This window comes from Nymphalis io, chromosome 5, assembly GCF_905147045.1.
Source record: "Nymphalis io chromosome 5, ilAglIoxx1.1, whole genome shotgun sequence".
In the NCBI taxonomy this organism is placed as follows: domain Eukaryota; kingdom Metazoa; phylum Arthropoda; class Insecta; order Lepidoptera; family Nymphalidae; genus Nymphalis; species Nymphalis io.
Genome location: NC_065892.1, coordinates 3397096 through 3420004, shown reverse-complemented (window position 1 = coordinate 3420004; position 22909 = coordinate 3397096). Strand labels below are relative to the sequence as shown.

Genomic DNA, 22909 nt, shown 5'->3' with positions numbered 1-22909 from the left:
ATAGTATAAATAATCGTTATACAAATAAACGTAACTCATTTTATATATTATTTAGTTTAGTATTCATTCTTTTGTTGGGAGATAAAGCGAAGCAAAATTTCGCGATGTGAATACTTCAGATGTTATAAGAAGTGTTTGATATTTTATAACTATTTTTAACTTTAACTCTAAAATGGCTGAAACGAAAAAACCTAAATCAATTGTTAAAACCGATAAAGAAGTTGAGGAAAATACGAATACAGAAGATACAAATGAGGAATCTCCCTTAAAGTCAGAACATGATAGTGATAATAAGGAAAATGTTACTAAAAAAATAACACTAAGAGAAAAATTAAAATTAATAAAAGATAACATCACAGTGGAACCTATTATGGCTTGTTATATAATGCCAAGCGTTTTGGCATCATTGGCAACACAAAATTTAAATCTAGAAAAGGTCTGTCGTGTTAATCTTAATTACAGTATTGAAATTTGCGATGCCCTAAAATCTAGACAAACGGAAAATTTTACTGAATATGAGGAGAACGTTCAAACATATACTGCTGGGATCCAGGCTTGGAAGAATATTGTCCAAACAGCAATTCCGGTTCTTATTATTCTATTCGTTGGAGCTTGGAGCGATAAAACTGGTAGAAGGAAAGCGTGTATCCTTATGCCGATTGTAGGAGAATTCATAACATGTATCGGTTTTATTATTAATACATATTACTTCTACGAACTTCCAGCTGAAGTAACTGCTTTAACGGAAAGTATATTTCCCGCAATTACTGGTGGTTGGTTTACGAACTTTATCGGTGTATTTAGTTATATAGGTGATATCACAACGACTGAGGATAGAACATATAGAGTAGGTATTGTTAATTTATGCATGTCTCTAGGCTACCCAATAGGTAGTGCACTCAGCGGTGTATTGCTCACATGGATAGGTTACTATGGGATATTTTCTCTATCAGCTAGTCTCTATTTATGCAGTCTTGTCTATGGATACTTCTGCTTAGAAGACCCTAAAAAGAAACAAATAAAAAAAGTAAGCTTTTTCAATAATATTTTTTTTATTTATAATTTATAGAATGGTTCGTAGAATTGTTATAAATATTCAATGTCCTTGTAATTCCTTGAAATCTTTCTTTGTAAGTGAAATAAATTGTAACCGAAATTATAATCCAACAAAAATATTTTATTAGATTTGAAATCGTTTTAAAGATTTTTTTTATTTAAAGTTCACCTTATTCAGCTTAACAAAAAAAAAAGTAAAAATATTATCTTACAATTTGCAGAAACACCACGGTTGTATTGGTTTTTTAAGAGAATTTTTCGATGTGTCTCTAGTGAAAGAAACATTTAAAGTAGCCTTCAGGGGCGGCAATGGTAACAGGCGAGTTCGCGTGTGTCTTCTGCTTATAGTAGTATGTGTTGTGTTTGGCCCTATGCAAGGTAAGTTGTAAATAGTACATAGGAATATATAACTTGGTCTTTCGTTACGTATTAATATCATTCTTATTTCAGGAGAATTTACTATATTGTATCTATTTACAAGATTCAGATTTAATTGGGATGAGGTAAAATTTAGTATCTGGTCAACATACAGTATAATCACTAATTTACTTGGTAAGTTGTAACATTTGATGCTCTATTGAATTAATTCATTGAATTAAAAAGGTCCTATAGGTCTTAAATTTCTTGCCGTAAAAACTTATTACCAGTTTATAATAACAGTTTGTAAATTATTTTATCACACTACTCAATAGATACTTAGCTTTTGGTCGATAAGTTGTTAATATACATATCCGTCAAATTAGAAAACTAATTAACTGTAATGAATTAAGCACATGTAAGCAATATTAATTTAATATCACATTATCTGAATAATTTGTAACATAACTTATTAATATATTCTGTTTTATATATCCAGGTACAGCTTTTTCAATAAGCCTCTTCAGCAATTATCTTAAATTAGACGATACGTTACTCGGCATAATATCGTGTACCAGCAAAATTGTGGCATCATTTGCTTATGCCTTCGCAAGAAATGATTTGGAAATATATTTAGGTAAGTTTAGTAATATTATTTTGTTTACATTTATTATTATTAGTAAATATGAGTGTTAACTAAAGCGACTTAAAAAATGTAAATGGTTACATTACAAAATAAATTCTCACAGTTATCTAATTTGGACTTCTAGTTTTATAAACACTTTGAGTATTGCATTTAATTTAAAAGAAAAATTCACAGTTTTGTTACTTAGTGTTGTATATCAACATATGTTTCTTTGATGAAGTCCAAATAAAGTTGAGATTGACTCGACTCTAGTATAAATACAAGTCTTGTTAATCTTGTAACATTCTGGAATTCATTACATTATTTAATGTCAATAGTCAAAATTACTTTATTAAAGAAACAGTTATTAACCCTACTAATTAACTTGGATTGGACGAAATCTTAGAAAACATAATAGATGCTTTTATAACTCCAATCAAAATGTAAGTTCAACTTAGTCAACTTAAATAATGGAACCAAACTTAGCACATTAACAGTAGTTTGTAACTGTGCAGGGTGTTATGCAGTTAAGTTAAATTTCAGCGAACTTACAAGCCGATGATACTGTCCACTATTTAATTAGCAAAAATAGAAATAATAATAGTAATTAAATAATATTATTTAAGAATTCGTGTAATTTAAATAAATTGATTTGATCTAATAACAATTTTTTTAACGTCATGCATGACTTTGTTGTATAACATATATAGATATGAGTTACGTGCACAATATCTAAGTTATATAACTTAATAAAACTTTACAAGGTTTAATAAAATAAAATTTTCATTTAGGTATAAACACTTACAAAAGCAGCTATTTGAATTATACTATAAACAAAAGCATCTCTACAAAAACAAAGATAAAGGCTTCATTATTTAAAATATATACTCATTTACATAATGTTTTTTTTATTTTATATATACTATATTTGATATAGTATGCCCATCCCGCCTTTATAGGGGTAAAATTCATATAAAGACCTTAATTTTATATTTGGTTGAAAACTTATGTTTTAAATTTTAAATGATGTAAAATTTATTTTGAATAAGATTTGCGAAAAATCTGTTTTCAGTGTGTGTCTACGTCGCGAAAAGAGTAACTATGCTAAATTTTAAGTTGATCGGACGCACTTGGTATTTTGCTTATATATAATTGTATAGATAGCTAAGCACATTAGCAAATAGACCACAGTGTGGTTGGAGTGGGACTTACCCAGACTAGCTAGCACAAAGCCCTACCAGTAACCAGTCCTCATAAATATTTACTTGAAACCAATTGTTTATGAAGGAACTCTTTCTAAATATCCACAGCCAATCTGGGATACAAGTATAACATATACATTAGATCCAAAAGACCAAAATATCGTCGTCATTTATTATATAATATATATATTTATCGTACAATTTCAAGCCATTGTTTATAATGGTCGGTCTATCGGTTACCTATTATTTAATTCTAAGACAGTTGCTTGTGAACAACCTTATTTAAAAATCTCTGTTTCTGATTATACAATTGTGTTAATACAAGAATAAATCTTTTGACTTACTTTTTGTAAATCCTAAAATAAACATTTACTTTTTGTTTATTTTAACTGTTATTTTACTTTGTATGGACTTTTTTGTCTGAAAGAAAATGTATTAGTATTATATGTATATTGTATATATAATTATTCTAAGCGCGTGTATGTCACAAAACTCTCCTTAAACGGCTATACCGATTTTGTTATTTTTTTTTTGTTTGTGATTGAGATGACAAATTGCTTTTATTAGATCCGGTAGGTGTGTGGTGCTTCGATCGAGTTCTAGTTTTTTTTATAAAAAATTTTTTTCTTTTTTTACCCATACGAAGTCGAGATGGGCAGCTAGTAAACTATATATAATGACTCAAATTTTAAATGAAAAAAATTATTGTGTGCATGTACGTAAACACGCTTTATCGATTGAATTGTATATTAATATTTTCAAAACTTTTTTTAAATTCGATCATATATTTCGCGTAGGGCTTTTTTATTTTTTTAATCGCCTGCGAGTAGTAAGAACTGTTTTTCAAATTAGCTGGATAACGTAACCTTCAATTCAAGATTAATCAGCGCTTTATAGTTTTCGTAATTTGTCCAAAATTATATACGATACTATTTACAGATAACAAAAATCAACTCAAGTAGGTCGGCTGCCATTAGATAAATATTTGATTAGATAAGCTATCGGCTAGCGACCTAAACAGCAATTAATGAACACTCGTGAAAAACACAAGATAATTATCTTTACATAAAGAAAGAAAATACTAGCAAATATTCTCCTCTTGTAATATAAGGCAAGAAACTTTTTACAAACTTTAATGCGGGTTGATGGATTTATATATGGCGAAATTTCATTTGACTCATGCTATTGATAAACTCTTATTAAATACATTAAAATTCAATGACGTCCATTGAATTCACATTCGCCATATTCTGTTAAGAAATCCGTATTCTAATTCGAATTACTATGCGACAGACTTGTTCAAGAGAAATCAAGAGATCATATATAAACATTTCAGCATCTTGTTCTCTTTGTTCTTCTCTGTTTGTCAACTGAATTTCTTATTTTTTGTTTGTATGTTAGCTTTCAAGCTTTAGTGTATTAAAGTATAAATAACAAAAAAATAATGTTTCAAGCATGCAAATTCATATATCACATGCCCCTTCACAAAAATATAAATGCGTTTTCCAAAAAAAACGTAAGCCAACTTTGAGAAATTTACAGTAACAGCATGTGAATGTCCCACAGCTGGGCTAAGGCCTCCTCTCTTTTGACGAGAAGATTTGGAGCTTATTTCACCACGCTGTGAAATTCGACACTTGCAGGTTTCCTTACGATGTTTTCCTTCACCGTCAAGCACGAGATAAATTATAAACACAAATTTAGCACATGAAAATTCAGTGGTGCTTGCCCGGGTTTGAACCCACGATCGTCGGTTAAGATTCACACGTTCTTACCACTGGGCCAACTCGGCTTTTTTAAGAAACTTATACACATGTTATTATTATATTTATATCATTATAAAAAAACAGGTTACAATTTTTCTTACGAGGTCGGTACAAGTAACTAGTTACATTTATATGTAATATACAGATTTTCCCTCTAAATAATAAAAAATAACGATTGCACAAATCAAGAAGCTAGAAAACGCTAGCAGCAATTCCCCGTTGAATCGGAATTCCGATTCGCTGGGCGAAAAATGAACCACAGCCCTGTCACTAGTGGAGGCAATAAGGCAGGGTGTTAAATCTTTCCGATTTTTTTCATTTTACACTATTACTCTAACGAACAAGTGTTTCAACTACAAACGGCACAAAGATATGAGTTACAATTAGATACGAATGTGTGCGCTAACTCACTAAAATAGTGTTTTTTTTTTATTAAATAGGCAGGCAAGTTGATATTTCTTACATCGCCAATGTCTATGGGCGTTTGGTGACCACTTACCATCAGGTGGCCCATATGCTCGTCCGCCTTCCTATTCTATAAAAAAAAAGTCTATACTCGTACATATAATTTTACCATATATACCATATGTGGAAGCATATTATTTTATAGAAATTTAAACTCACAAGCTCTATTCAGGAATAGTTGTGAGTAAATATTTTATCATCTATAAATGAATCTATGAACATTTTGAAATGGCGTACATTTATTTGTATTTATTATAAGTTAAATTCACTCGTTTATTCGAACTGCCATATACAAAACAAATTTACAATTATATCACATATATGACAAACTCCCAAACAAACCAGTGATAAAAATTAACAAACATATTCTTTTACTTTTATAAACATATAAAACCTTTTTGTTTATGAAATAGGAAAATATACATACTGGCCAGTAATTAATTGTAATAACAAAAGAAAAACAGTAAACGAACTGTTACCTCCGTAATCCAAACGACAAATGTGCTGTAATCGCTGTTCCAAATTACTATTCTTAGTTACATTAAATCTTTTTGCGTTCGTATTTACTTTCACATGTAATAGGTACTATATATAACCTTCATGCTACAGAAGTTTCTAATAAAAACGCGAGTCAATGATTCGTATAACGAAGGCTTCGCACACAAGTATATGTTTTCACTTATTACTTCGTTACTCGAAACCTCATAATATGACTACGACAAATATTAGATACGTGTTTGTAATTTATTTTGTAGAAGAAGTTCTTTTGACACGAAATTAGTTAGACTTCAAGGTCCAATAAGTATCAGGAGAAAGGCCAAGTGCAAAAATAAGATAAAAACACGTATTTATGACGCTTAGTTCAATGTAGTCACAGCCTGTATAATAATAATATAATATCCTGGTATTATTCACACATGGCCATCTGATCCCAAACTAAGCAGAGCTTGTACGATGAAAACCAGATAACATACTTATATTGATAATTTCACCCAGGCTCACGACAAACGGATATGTTTATGAACACAAATGTCTGTTCTGGGTGGGGATCGAACCCACAACCTTCAGCGTGAAAGGCAAGTATCCACCAACCACGCCAACGGCTCGTCGAATAAATAAATAATAAATCCCACAACTGGGCCTCTGTCATGTGACAATTTTTTTTCAACGCATGAATATTTTCTCAGGTTGTTCTCTTTTTGCGTTTTTAATTAAGCACATGAAAAGTCAGAATTGCTTGCCCATACTTGAATCTGCTCCGTTGAATCATTTCGGAGCCAGGTTTGCAAATGTTTATATGATGGTGATTAACACCATCTTGAACACATTGTTGCAGTGTTTTATTTTATGGCGTTATGATTGCAATTACTACAACTTAATTCTAAATACATATCATTTAAATCAGTCAAACTATAAATGTTTTTAATGCAATAGAAATAAAGTTTCATTGCCCACCAATATATTTTAGGTAATTTTGACACTTTTTTAAGCAAACAGTAGGTGGTTTTCGGTCAATCTTATTGTTTTATTTATTTTAAGAATTACCTTATTTGAGAAAACTCATTTTAAAAATACTTTTATGTGCTTTAAGTTAGTATTTATTTAGTGTGAGCGAGATGGATATATAATAAAGTGAGAAGCAAAGATATAATAAACTGATGATAAAGATGTTTTTCCTTTTCGATATTATTAAACACTGTTATTATTTAAGGCACAGGCATACTACAGTGTTTTATACCGTTAATACAGAGATAGATTCATATTGGTACTTTTTTGTACGAACCTTTTTTTTCCTAAATAAAAAAAGAACTGTTGATTTCCTAAAATATTTTTATTGCATTTTGTTTTTCAGCACCCCTGTTGGAAATACTTAACGGCACATCGTTTATTGCGATGCGTTCAATAGCTTCAAAACTTGTCAGCGGTGAAGAGTTTGGTAAGTATATTATAATTTGTTATTACTTTTAAGATACCCAACTCATTTTATGATTGTAACGCTAATAGTCGCGTATTCGAGACTTATTAAGCTTTTAATTCATCTGTTCAAAATATATGAATCTTAAAAAACTTTCAAAATATAAGTTCATAAAAATAATATAACTTTATTTAACAAAGCCAAATTGACGCTGTAAAATTACTATATAATCTAATTATACTATATATATAATTATGTAATATAATTAATACAAATTTAAATGAAAATATTGTATGTACATATGACTTTTTTTGCAATTCTTATAATGCATTAAATAAATTACCTATATGTAATAAATATGACTTTAAATGTTCAAAAATATTTCGCCAAATATGTTACGGACACTGTTTAAGTCAAGTCCTTACCAAACAGCAGTAGTAAGCAGTGTGATTTATCAAGTTGAAAATTAAATTTAGTTATATAAATCGACAAAATATAAGAGGTTGCTTTGCTAAGCAATATGGGTATGTGTGTGTGTGTGTGTGTATTATGATGATGTGCAACTGACCGATTTCGGACACTTCGACCAATCTCAAGAGTGATTGGACTTTACTCATACGAATAAATAATAAATTAATTATCCCTGAAAACTTAGCATACTAATAGTATATTAATACAAGTTGCAAGCAATATTACACATTGCTTGCTTGCCGGTTATATATGATGTCCATCTGATCGATTTCGGCCACGGGGACCAAGCTTAAGGAAGTTTGACTAACTGCGCAGGAACACACATTGTACACACTTCCATCTTCTAGAATCCGGTCCGTTGCTAAAAATTTTACAGACAGAAAAACTCATTAATATTCTATCAGCCTAGGCTTTGATGCTTATCAGATAATTATCTGATATGTGTTAATGCCATATTTATATTTTTTATTATAATGTTTTAATATGCAAATTGTGTACTTAGTATAAATAAATAAATAAAATAATAATAAGTTGTTTATAATTCTACTTCTCTTCTAGGTAAAGTGAACTCTCTCTTTGGTCTGGCAGAAGCAATGACACCTTTAGTATATGGACCTCTGTATTCAAGGGTTTATATCGAAACGTTGAATATTTTACCCGGAGCGGTATTCCTCCTGGGTGCACTACTTACTGTTCCGGCTATTATTATATTTGGGTAAGATATAAGTTTATAGTATATTTATATACGAATCGTTTTAATTCAACATTTCTGATACGTACTACTAGGGTACAATAAGTACAGTAGCAGTAGGGTACATCAGCAGTTTACAAAGTTCTGTGTTTTGCCACATGTGACCTGAGTAACTTAAAAAAGAAGTGAATAGGCATCTTGTAGATAAGCGCGTTCCAACTTAAACATCATCATTGTCTAATTTAATAACATAACTTGAAAACATCAAATGCCTTTCGCAATCAAAACTGAATCTTATATTCTTATATTATGTTCTTCTTATATTATGTTGAATTAAAATATTGACTTATTGAAGAACGTTAAAATTTACATTCTCCAAATGGAATGGAATTCTCCAAGTTCAATGGTTAGAACGCGTGAATTTTAACCGATAATCGTGGGTTCAAATCCGGGTAAGCACCACTGAATTTTCATGTACTTAATTTGTGTTAAAATTCATCTCGTGCTTGACGGTGAAGGCAAACATTGTGAGGGAATCTGCATGTGTCTAATACCAACCCGCATTAAAGCAGAGAAATAAGCTCCAAAACCTTCTCCTCAAAAGGGAAAGGAGCTTAGCCCAGCTGTGGGACATAATCATATAGAATAAAATAATAATAAATAATAATAATAGACATAATACACAGGCTGTTACTACTTAGTAATTTTACATTCTATGAGAGGTGGTTGTTTCACTGAATTATATGCTACGTCTATTGATGCATAATTAATATTATGGACACTGATCATTTTTGTTATTGTATTTAGAACAGTATACAATATTGTTGTCTTTTGGTCTCTAGTCAATTTGGTTGCTACATTTTCGATACTGGTCGATTTTGCGTGTATTTTACACACAATGAAATTTATTGGCCTCAACCTCAATAGAATCAACTACGAGTTGATTCTATTGAGATTCTAGAATTATTAATTTAAGGTACTGGAATTTTCAGAGGTAATGTCAACTATTAAGCAGCAATTAATAAGGAATTATATTATAGTATCAATTGCTTTTATACAATCGGAGACAATTTGATATTTATTAAATTTTGTTTTATTTTTCCACATTTACAGGCTTACATTTACAAAACTTGTAGAAAATACGGATCTTTTAGTTTGAGTTCCACTTACAAATTACTTTTTTTTTTTTTTTGGGTAATATTTCCACCTTTATTTTACTTTTACATTGCAATCCAAGGCCATATTTATTATGGCCCTCTATATTGACTGTTTTATAATATAATTGATAATAAGCCAAGAGAAGCAACAGAAAATCAAGTGGAAATATTCAAATATATTTTTTGTAATAAACTTAAATAACTAATGAGAGATACCTTTCATTGTAGGTGGCTTTACTTCGAACATAAAAAAGATAAAATATTGGAAGATAACAAAACGAAAGACAAAGAAAAATGCCAAACATGCTAGAGTTGCATTCGTATCAGCTTAAAAAAATAAAAAGAAGCTGTTTTTTATATAATAATATAATTTGTATTGTAAAAACAAACAAAATATAAGGCATTACTTAAAATATTTTACACGGAAACAACAGAAGATTTTATTCGATTCATGTCGTAAGATTAGGTCTACGATTAGGATTTGACAGAAATCTCAGTTTTTTATATTGAATAAATAAAAGAGTAATAAATAGACATTGTTTTATTTTGTTTATGTAAAATAATTCCTTTATCATAAACATATTGATTTGTTCGATAAAATAACTACTTAATAAAAATGCGTAATTAAAATAATACAATGAATAGTCCAGTGGCGATGCGTACATCGATGATAGCATTACAGTATTCTTCATACGCACATCATGTGCATATCGACACACATATTAATCAATGTAGACTTATATCTTAACATAGTTAAATAAATAAAAGGCTTTGTCGCGTGTAGTGATTGCGCATGCATCTTTATAAATAAATATCTTACGCAACAAAGCCCTCAATAAATAAGCGACGTATAATTGAGTTACTGTAAAACAGAAAATAAAATTTCTTGATTATGACATAGTAGTTGTAGATAAGTGATTTTTAATACCACATTACAAAGACACACACGCCTTGTAAACAAACACAAATTGTTTGTGTGTGTTTTAAGAATTAAACAACAAAACCGTAAGCGAAAATATTCCAACATCATGTTCCAAGTAGATATTAATGTAATAAAAAAATGTATTAAAATAATAAAAATAACTTGAATAACCAATGAAAGATATATTTTTATAGGTGTCTTTACTTCGTACATAATAATCATAAACTCAGGCGCAGGATCAACGGCTTTACGTGTTTTCCGTGACACGGGAGTGTACACACTTCCAAATTCCATATAATATTATATAATTAAGTATATATTTTTTGTTGTCAGAGTTTTTAACCAGCTAGCTTAAGCAATCCTATTACACTCCTCTTTACCTCTGAAAGATTTTGTGAAAACTGAATATCAATTTTTTCAAATTACTTGAAATGCTTCATTTATTTTGATTCAAATAACTAGTTTATTACGAAAAAATACAGACAAGGACAAATGCATTTATTATATGGCAGCTCTTTAGGCCACAAAGGCCGATGTTACTATTTTTAATAGACACTTTATAATAACTCCTGAGAGATATCAATACTAAAGACGAAGAAAAATACCAATCATGCTAGCTGTTTAAATATAATATTTATCTTTTTAAAATTCTACAAGAAACTTGATTTAATTTTTAATTATTTAGTTAATAATTTTTATTTATTTATAAAATACAAGTAAAATAACAAACATAAATTAATATAATTAAAAAATATATTTTTTTTTGAAAATTAAAGGAAATCGATTTCACGATTTATCTGATTCTACAATTAGGTGTTATCAGAAATTTCAGTTGAGTAAATAAAAGATTTAAGATTTATGAATAGACTAACACTGTTTTATTTTACTAACGTGAATCATTTACCCTATATTATAGAAGATTGCTTAATTAGAAAAGATTACCTTTTACATAAATATAATTATATTAATATACCAAACAATCGAAATCGCAGTGTAGATAACTATAAGAGTTATATAAGAGTTTTTTTTATAGTAAAGGGGGGCGGACGAGCATATGGTCCACCTGATGGTAAGTGGTCACCAACGCCCATTGACCTTGGCACTGTAAGGTATGTTAACCATCCCCTACATCGTCATTGCGCCACCAACCTTTGGAACTAAGATGTTATATTGTCTCTTGTGCCTGTAATTATACTGGCTTACTCACCCTTCAAACCGGAACACAACAATACCAAGTACTGCTGTTTTGCTGTTAAATATCTGATGAGTGGGTGATACCAAGATGAGATTGCACAAAGCCTTACCACCAGTAAAAAAATTGATACATTGATAAAAAATTGTCAAGACCGCCGAGATCACAAAAAAATTGTCTACTATGACATCAGATGACAACATACAACGCGGTGTTCCTATTTGGCTTACCTTTTTTTCACGTTTTCCTCTCCACTTCCGATCAACGAGAAGATTTCGAATTTATTCCGTAATACTTTTTTTATCTCGCTGGAAAAATGCATTTACGCATTTTAGGGAAACGCGTAAATGGGTATAAACGGATATGGAGTATGTGGAACTCAAGTGCCCAATAAAAAATACCCAATAAAAATCCGGCGGTACCCTTCCCATCTACCGGGTGCGGCACGGGATCGCTTTATTCCACAATGCTACTTTAACGCGAGTTTCCATACGATGTTTGTCTTCTCTTCAGCTCATTATAAATTATAAATGTAAATTAAGCTTACTCGCAATCTTAAGCTAAGATTCACATGCCATCTCGGTTCATATATCAAATTTCATTATGATCAGTCAAGCAAAGTACCACCCGGCAAAGTACTTTATAATAAGTCGTATATTTTTTTTATGAAATTGGTAGGCAGACTGGCAAATGGGCCACCTGATGGTAAGTGGTCACCACCGCCCATAGTCATTATCGATGTAAGAAATATCAACCATTCCTTACATTTCAAATGGGCCACCAAACCTTGGTAAATAAAATGTTATACCCCTCGTACCTGTAATTACACTGGCTCACTCACTCTTCAAATAGGAACACGACAATACTGAATATTTCTGTTTGGCAGTAGAATATCTGAGTGGGTCGTAACTACCTAGACGGGCTTGCACAAAGCCCTACCAAGTAGTGCCTTATATTATATGAAGCATTTTCTTCATAAGTTATTACGTTGCTTTTCCAGTACTACAGTGAACCGTAAATGAAACATTTGTTAGGTTAATTACAGCATTCATTGTGTTTTATTTCATTACACTAGCAATTATGATTATTTGTATAAATGTTTAATTAAGTAATTAATAGCTTCATTTCATTATTGAGTTAATTATATTGACATTAACACATTTATTTACGGATATATCAATAGATGATATTTTCTACAGTGATATTAAATTACGAATGTGTGTATATGTTTGAACGGGTAGTAATATATAATAATGTCCTCCAGATCGATTTCGGCCATTTTCGATTTAGCATTTTGATAGACCATTTTATTCCGATTCGATTAGAAAACTACGCAGGAATTATAGTGCACAAGTGTGTACGTAAATACAGGTGCACTCTATATTCCGTAACTCGCATAATCCAATGGGACGACAATACGACACGACCGGAAAGAGTTCAGGTTTAGGAGCAACGGCAAAAAGAAAAGACAGATTATTTATTATCTGGCAGCTCTTTAGGCTTACAAAGGCTATTGTTACTTTTTTAATAGACATTATATAATACCGATAAATTGTATTATATATTTACTTGTACAATATAAACTATAAAAGTCTAAACTGAATTGCCAATATATTTATATAAATAATAATATAAATTAATCTTGTAATATGACCATTCAAAATTATCATACCTCCCTACTTTATAAGGAATGTTTTAATTTTATATAAATACGTTATAATGGCGTTAATAATCGTTTGCTTTTACGCATAATATATAAATTGAATTCTATGTTATTGATACATATGTAATTTAAATAAATCATAAAGAGTAAAACTATTAGGATTTTTGCCGGATCATCTGGATTGGTGGTAGAGTTTTGTGCAAGCCAGTCTGGGTCACGGTGCATGCCACTGATGGAGTGTGCGACTTGGGGGCAACGGCATTTCCTGGTAAACATTGTAGGTGGAGACCTCTCGCTACCGAGCGTGCTGAACGCCATGCTCAATAGCTAGAGGTGCTGGAAAGATTGTCCTTTGTAAAATCATCATGTCGCAGAAGGAGCTATGACTAGTTTCGCCGACAAAACCGTGGAGCTTCAGAGTTCTGCGCACCTTCTTTTCCCTCCGTAAAAATCGCCAGGGCTAGAAGGATTTTCTGTATTCACACCCCCCTCCCCGTGGAGGAAACGCGTAAATGTGTTTATCCAGCGGAAAAAAAAATAATATTCCACTTCACAACACCACTTAGCATTGTTGTATTTTAAGAGTCAGCTACAGTAGTTACAGCCGAATGCTGCTTTTTTCAATAAAATAGCATACTTAAATAATAAAATATATTTTTTTGATTTGATAATTCGAGCGACTTATAAAGTTGTACATATATTTAGTAAATCAAAATTGTAGATATTGATTCTTTTGTTAAGTAAAGAGAAGCTTATTGAGATGTCTGCTAACAATGTCTGTCGTAAAATAAGAACATAATAAAACTGTACTTAAGATCAACTCGTTTATTATTACATAATAATATACGGATGTTATTCTAGTTTGCTTTGCTTCTTGAGTTTGTTATAAATGATGATGGATTTTATTTATCGAAGTAAGATATTTATTTACATTAATTGTTAAAAAATATATTATATTTTTAAATAACTTTTAACATATTATGTTAAAAAAAATATAAATAAATCCACCTAAGCCCATTTAAGTCTGTAAGTTGTAATAGTGACTAATAACTAACGGTCTTATTTGTAAACGTTGCTGAACGGCTATTTAGTTAAACACTGATCGCTCCCTTTCTTTCATTATTGATTTGACAATCGATAGAAGAAAACCTATCATTGTATGACTAATCACTATAAACAAAGCTTATAATAAGTAAGGCCGTAATTTATTAATCAATGTTTCATAGTATATAGTAGCTTAGGATACCATATTTTTTTAGTTACCACTTATGGAGAGCTACTTTTTTTATTATGGAAGTGATCTATTTATTATTTTAGCCAAAAATCGAGATCTTGCCACATCTTTCTTAAAGAATATTTTTATTGTCTGAGCTTAATTGTCAAATAGTTTTCGCATTGTGCAATTCATCGATATACAAACTTTATTAATGAAATCATTTATTGCAGTCATAAATACTCTAAATTCTGTATTATGGCTTAAAATATATGAAAGTGGTCCAGTTTAATTACAGTCACAAGAAATAAAGCATCTTTGATCCCATTGTTCGCGGAACATTGATGGTGTTAGGAGTGGAGACTCAAGACAGAGCCATTGTCTTTGAGAAAGTGACACAAAGTGACAATCAGGCAATATTTTTCATCGAACAAAAAAAATTGAGAACAATTTTGTTATATTTATAATTCATATTAATTAATACTCTAGAGAAAATTATTAAACACACAGTAAAGAAGCAACTTATTTTGTTAGGGAATATTTGTAATATACTTTTATTATAATACTCCCTTATTTATAATATATTTGTATTATATTACTCCCTAACTAACCCAATGTTCTAATATTTTAATTGGGCGCTTGTTAGAAATTGCTCGGTATTTCTACTTCATCTATAATTACGTTATTTAAAACATTATAATCCATTTTATACAGTAAATATTGAAAGTAATTATTCTTTTAAACAAAATTGCCTACAACTTCCGCTTTTTATCACACTGGAGAAAGGATGATTTCTTAACGTTAGCAAGAAAATCCAAATTAAAATTAAATAATATTGGCTTTGAGGGAAATTCTAATATATACATATTACAATGATCACCTTACTCGAAACAATAAAATGCTTTTACAGAACACAAAAAAATAGCCAAAGAAAAGAATTTTCGATATGTTTGGGTTAAGAATTGTACAATAATGGCTCGGCGCTTCGATAAAAGTCCTGTTCTTCATATTATAAACAAAGCTGATTTAAAAAAAATGCTTAGGAACAATCTTTCTTTCATTAAATCGCTTTAGTAAATTGCACTACATATGGATTGCTTTCTTTTATCGAATACTAATATTTAATATAGACTTTGGTTTTAGCTTAGTGAAGTTTTTGTTAGTGCGTTGTGAATATTTTATATTATTTAAAATAGTTTTGCATACTAAGAACATACTTATACTTACTTACTTAATTACATATTTTGCTTATTTTTTGAATTTTAAAATATTTGGTACAAGTTTTATTCCAATATTTAGAAATGGTTACCGTGAGATTCATTTATTGTACTTTACTTTAATGGATAATTTATTACGCAATTTAATTTATTATTTCTATAACAATGACTAATGAAATCTCTATTTATTATCAAAACGTTCGGGGCTTACGTTCTAAATCCAATTTCTTTTTTCGCAATGCGCTTGGGGGTGAATATGACGTTGTTTTTTTAACGGAAACTTGGCTGTTAGATGGAATTTTTAGCGAAGAATTGTTTGATTCTAGATACAGTGTCTGTAGGTGTAACAGAAGCTACGAGATTTTAAATAATAGTCTAGGTGGTGGCGTTTTAATAGCCGTACACCGTCGACATACTGTACATTCCTCAACAACTGTCCCAATAAGTGGAGCTGCTGCAGATATTGTTCAAGTCACCATTAATCTTAACAACAACCAGAAATCTTCTTTTTTAAACATCTATTCATACTATTTTCCCCATTGTCGTTTTCAGTTTGATGCACTGTGTACTTTTTTTGAGCATGTCTCTAATGAATTTACTAATAAATCTGACTACACTTATTTAATAATGGGTGGCTTAAATATATCGACAGCAAAATGGGAATGCGTTGACTCTGTTATGAATATACTTGATTTTGATTTGAATAATGAATTGGTTTTTTCTTTTTACAGCTTTTAAAATTTTAATGATTTTAATCAATACAAATGCATCCCTAATGTTAATAATAGGTATCTAGATTTAATATTCGGAAACAATTTTAGCTCAGTAACTCGATGCTGTAAGCCTTTAGTTCCAGAAGACAGTCATCACCCTGCGTTAGAAGCGCGAATGTCTTTGGAACACAAGGAAATACTACGGTGCTTACCTCAATAAACACGATTATTTCGCAGTGCAGATTACGATGTTATCAACAACAAGTTAAGCGAAATTGATTGGTTCATTCTACTTAATGATTTGGATATAGAAGCAGCAGTCAATGTTTTCTATGATACGATTGATCATATCATCCGTGACTATGTTCCTGAAAAGCTAAATGTTAACAATTTACGATATCCCTGTTGGTATTCAAAATATCTTATTAAATAGTTGAGGAGAAACTTAAATTTCACAAAAAATGGAAAATTTATGATAGAATAAGGGATTATAATACATTTAGTATTTTAAGAGATAGACAGAAAATAAATCTGATATATGATTCTGAAAATAGAATTTTACACCATAGTAAGTTTTTTTGGATTTTTGTGAAATCAAAAAAAAATGTCCAATGAATTTCCTGATACAATGTTTCTCGGGAGTAAATCGGCATCTAATGGGGAACAAATCGGTTCTTTATTTAATGAATATTTCATATCTGCATTTCAGATACAAAATCAGGACGAAACTAATCTGTTATTGAGCTGCTCTAAGTCAATTTATGATTCAATTTCTATTTCGTCCATTGAGATTAATCTCCAAATCGTACAAATATATCTTAAAAAATTGGATGTTGGGAAAGGTGCTGGCCCTGATTACATACCCCCTTATGTTCTTAAGATGTGTAATGACACTCTTGCTTTTCAGATTTCTCTATTCTTTTCTAAATCTTTACACTTAGGTGTGATAACTAGTATATGGAAACGGTGCTTTATTACTCCTATCTATAAATCGGGTAATAAACATAATATAGAAAATTATAGACCTATATCTAAATTATGCACTTTAGCCAAATTATTTGAAAAACTTATATACGATCAAGTCTTATCAATTGTACGATCTATCTTAAATGAGAAACAACATGGTTTCATATATAATAAAAAGTTAACGGTGGCCAATCTTATGCAATTTGTTTGTTACGTTGTGTATACCGATTACTCAAAGGCATTCGACAAAATACCGCACTTCCATCTTATTCGTAAACTTGGAGAAGTCGGTATACACGGTGATCTACTACGTTGGTTTGCGTCTTATCTGCGTGAACGTAGTCAAGCTGTTACGATTAAAGGTTTCTGCTCGTCCTTTGTTCCTGTTACATCAGGAGTACCTCAAGGCTCTCATCTAGGACCCCTCCTATTTAATGTGTTTATTAATAATATTTGTAATATTTTTAAACATTCGGATATTTATTATATACTGATGACATGAAAATTTTTACAGAAATCAAAACTACACAGGATAGTACTCTATTACAAAACGACTTGTATAGCCTTTGTCACTACTGTCATCAAAATGGACTTTCATTAAATCTTAAGAAATGCAATATTGTAACATTTTCTCGTAAAAACAATAATTTAGTATTAAGTAAATTTAATGAAAAATCTATAAAAAGGGTAACCGGGATAAGCCGCTATTTAATAACCATGTTGATAACATTGTTGGCATATCAGATTCGGGGAGTTATCCTTAGAGTGGGTAAGGATTTTCACTTCAAATCCACACTCATTTTGCTATACAATTCCTTTGTCCGATCCATTCTCGAAAATGCCTCACCAGTTTGGAATGCTATGTATAAAAAAAAATATTGATAAAATCGAAAGAATACAAAATAAATTTCTTAAACATCTTTTACTAAAAAAATTATGATTCTCACGCTAATCCTCAAAGTCTCAAAATATTAACGTTAAAAGAACGTCGTATGGAAAAAGATGAACTCTTTTTGTTTAAACTGTTAAATAACTATATTGATTCTCTACTATTTAGTATATTTAACTATTTAGTAATATATGATGTCCTCGCATGCAAACACGAAATAAATTTTTGTTCGATGTTCCTATATCTAAATGTACGTACGTACGCAACAACTTCCTTTACAGATCATGCATAAACCACAATAATTTAATTATCTTGATTTATTTTTCATGTCATTGAAGGACTTGAAATGTAAAATAAAATGTCACCTACATTGTCACTTTAATTTGAATTTGTATTTTTTTTATTTTTTACTAAATTATTAATTAATTGTTCATACTTCGTAAAATTTTAAATAATCTTTGATTTTTATTTTTATTTGTTAAGGTTTTGTTATGTATTTTGATTTGGTTGTTTGTGAAGACTTGACCAACTCGCATTGGAGCAGCGTGGTGGAATAAGCTCGAAACCTTCTCCTCAAAAAAAGGAGAGGCGGCCTTTTGCTCAGCAGTGGGACATTCACCTGTGTGTGAAATGTTACGGTTACGGAAGACTTGATTGGTTATGATGTTTTCTTAGTGTTATAAATAATTTTGTACATGTTATACCTGTTTGTCTTTTTTGATTAAATAAATAAAAAATAATTATAATAACAGTAATAATTCGGTCACTTCGGGCAATCTCAAGCTGGAAAAGGAATTATTGCCAGGAACACTCAATTAATTTTGTCACCGAATTAACACCAAGATATCAAAGTTTAGCCTTTTAAGTTGAAAAAACAATTTGATTTAATAGAAAAGGCGTATAAAAGTAGTGGTTAGGTCACCACGTCCTAAAACTGGGCGCAGATTAGTATCTGTATTTAAATTTCTAGATTTCTTGACGGAAACACCAAATGAATTATGTTGGTTTGATCGGAAGTTAACAGCAAGACATGAGATTCGTTGATTTTTATATAAAACATAAAGCGCATTAAACGACAGATCGCATCATTAATTCAAAAAGGTCAAAATAAAATAATTTATCAAGGTATCATCGATACCTTTTCTAAAATAGCTTTAATATACCTAAATAATAAACATTGGTGGGGCTTTGTGCAAGCTCGTCTGGGTAGGTATCACCCACTTATCAGATATTCTATCGCAAAACAGCAGTATTTGGTATTGTTGTGTTCCAATTTGTAGGGTGAGTGAGCCAGTGTCAAACAGGCACAAGGGACATAACATCTTAGTTACCAAGGCTGGTGGTGCATTGGCGATGTAAGCGATGGTTAACATTTCTTACAATGCCAAAGTCTATAGGTGTTGGGCACTACTTACCTTTCTTGTGGGAACCTTCAATACCAGTCGAAGGTAATATTTTCTAAGAAGAACTCACTATAGATAATGTCTTATATGAAAATCTGAATTAGACACTAAAGGACACATCCAAAGAATATACGTCTGAGGTTCTAGTGTGAAACTGTAGAGACGCTCATTAACGCGTCTGCAACTGGCAATTGAAGACTCTCGTAATCTGGGGATTATAAAATACTATATTCAGCCCTAGACCTCGTTGGATAAATAGCTGGTATAAACATCATATGTTCATCTGTTATAAAATTTATTTAAAAGATTAAACTCTGTCTTATTGCCTTCGTTTGATATTAGAGATGGATTATTTTTCGCTTGGTTGGCTTGGTATTTGGCGATCCGGTAGGGCTGCTAGTAGTTTTACCACTCATTCGCGTCATAAACGGTTATCATTATAAATTTTATGTACTTAGCGTGCCGTGTGGTGACGGCGACGAATATCACCACCCCATCTCATCCCGTGGGGGGCGTAGAAGTCGACCCGAGGGAATATACACCAGAGAACGGGCAGCAGCGTCTCTCTGAGTACTATGACTAACTTACTGCGATCGCCGACCCGTCTGCCAAGCGTGGCGATTATGGCATATCCCCTCATGATTCGCGCAACTAAACCACGGCCCCTAGTCCCCGGCAGCCCTGCTATTCCTAGCCTTGGTAACAGCTGTGGTAACGGCGGGGCAGGGGGTGCTAAGAATCCCCGGCAGATTTCGTGTTACCAACACCGACGACCTCTGGCCCTGGCAACATATAACACGCGTACACTGCGGACCGACGAGAAGATCATCGAACTGGAGGAAGAATTGAGCAGGTTACACTGGGATATCGTCGGATTATCCGAAGTCCGAAGACAGGGGGAGGATACGATGATCCTGAAATCCGGTAACCTTCTCTATTTCCGAGAGGGCGATCAACTGTCTCAAGGTGGTGTCGGGTTCATAGTCCACAAGTACCTCGTTAACAACGTTGTGAAAATCGAGAGCGTGTCGGCTAGGGTGGCGTACCTTATACTCAGAATCACCAAGCGGTATTCTTTGAAGGTCATACAGATATACGCGCCGACTTCGACACACTCCGACGATGAGGTTGAGGTCATGTATGAGGATTTATCTAAAGCCATACATACCAACAAGACTCATTTCACTGTTGTAATGGGGGACTTCAACGCGAAGCTGGGCAAACGATTCGGTGATGAGTTAAAGGTGGGACCTCATGGAATTGGAGACCGCAACCCTCGGGGCCAGATGTTGGCCGACTTTATGGAGAAGGAGGGACTCTTTATAATGAACTCCTTTTTCAAGAAGCCAGGTCAGCGTAAATGGACCTGGGTGAGCCCTGATGGGAAAACAAAGAATGAGATAGACTTCATCTTGTCGACGAGAAGACAAATATTTAATGACGTCTCCGTGATCAATGCAGTCAAAACTGGGAGCGATCACAGACTCGTAAGAGGCTCGTTAAATATTAATGTTAAACTCCAGAGGTCCCGACTGATGAAGTCTACGCTCCGACCATCACCTCTTCAAATCCGAAATCCCGAAGCCTTTCAGCTTGAACCCCAAAACCGATTCGATTGCCTAGCAGACTGCGAGGAAGTGGACACATACAACGACAGGCTTGTGGAAACTGTCCGTACGGCTGGGTCTAAGATCTTCAAGACCAGCCGTACAAAAGGAACCAAAAAGATCTCAACCTCTACCCTACGGCTTATGGAGGAAAGACGGAAAATGATTCTGACGTCCCCAGCTGATGCTGCCGGCTATCGGCTGATCAACAGATAGATTTCAAAGTCTCTAACTCGCGACACTCGCCATTTTAATACAATGCGCATTAAAGAGGCCATCGAGCGGAACAAAGGCTCTAAAGTGTTCGCCAGAGATCTGTCTGTTGGTCAGAGTCAACTGACAAGGCTGAAAACTGAGGATGGCAGAATAGTCACGTCAAGATCTGAGCTGTTGGAAGAGGTTGAGAAGTTCTACGGTCAGCTGTACACGACAGCTCAATCACCTGTCAGTAGTCATGCTGCAGATCTCAGAGCAAGACTAACCCGACACTACACTGAAGATTTTCAGGACGTCAGTCTTTTCGAGATTAGAATGGCTCTCGGACAACTTAAAAACAACAAGGCACCTGGTGATGATGGTATTACAGCCGAGCTTCTGAAGGCGGGTGGTACACCGATCCTCAGGGCTCTTCAGAGGCTTTTTAACTCCGTCATTGCCAAAGGTCAAACGCCAAAAGCATGGCACAGAGGTGTGGTGGTACTTTTCTTTAAGAAGGGTGATAAAACCCTTCTGAAGAATTACAGGCCCATCTCACTGCTGAGTCATGTTTACAAGTTGTTTTCGAGAGTCATTACGAATCGTCTCGAGTAAAGGCTTGACGACTTCCAGCCACCCGAACAAGCCGGATTCCGGAAAGGCTTTAGCACCATAGACCACATACATACGCTGCGGCAAGTTATACAGAAGACTGAGGAGTATAACCAGCCACTTTGCTTAGCGTTTGTGGACTATGAGAAAGCCTTTGATTCGATCGAAACCTGGGCCGTGCTGAATTCTCTTCAAAGGTGCCAAATTGATTATCGGTATATCAGGGTGTTAAAGTGCTTGTACGAGAACGCCACCATGTCGATCCGACTCCAGGATCAGAACTCAAAATCTATCCAACTGCAGAGAGGTGTAAGACAGGGAGACGTGATATCTCCGAAACTGTTTACCGCTGCATTGGAAGATGTTTTCAAGCTTCTGGACTGGAACGGACTTGGCATCAATATTAACGGCGAGTACATAACTCATCTTCGATTTGCCGATGACATTGTAATTATGGCTGAGACCTTGGAAGACCTCGGCACTATGCTCGATGACCTCAACAGGGTTTCCCAACAAGTGGGTCTAAAAATGAACATGAACAAGACGAAAATCATGTCGAACATCCATGTTGCACCCACTCAAGTCAAGGTTGGAAATTCTGCACTCGAAGTT

At 32.6% G+C, this 22909-nt stretch overlaps 1 protein-coding gene across 1 annotated transcript; it reads left to right on the top strand.

The window, feature by feature from the left end:
* Positions 1-50: 50 nt before the first annotated feature.
* LOC126768497 (proton-coupled folate transporter-like) lies at positions 51-10237 on the top strand. Its single transcript, XM_050486651.1, has 7 exons — positions 51-1027; positions 1278-1434; positions 1507-1608; positions 1913-2050; positions 7324-7407; positions 8416-8572; positions 9934-10237. Exons 1-7 carry the CDS (start codon positions 173-175, stop codon positions 10013-10015), a joined length of 1575 nt encoding a protein of 524 aa, XP_050342608.1. The 5' UTR covers positions 51-172; the 3' UTR covers positions 10016-10237.
* The last annotated feature ends 12672 nt before the right edge of the window (positions 10238-22909 follow it).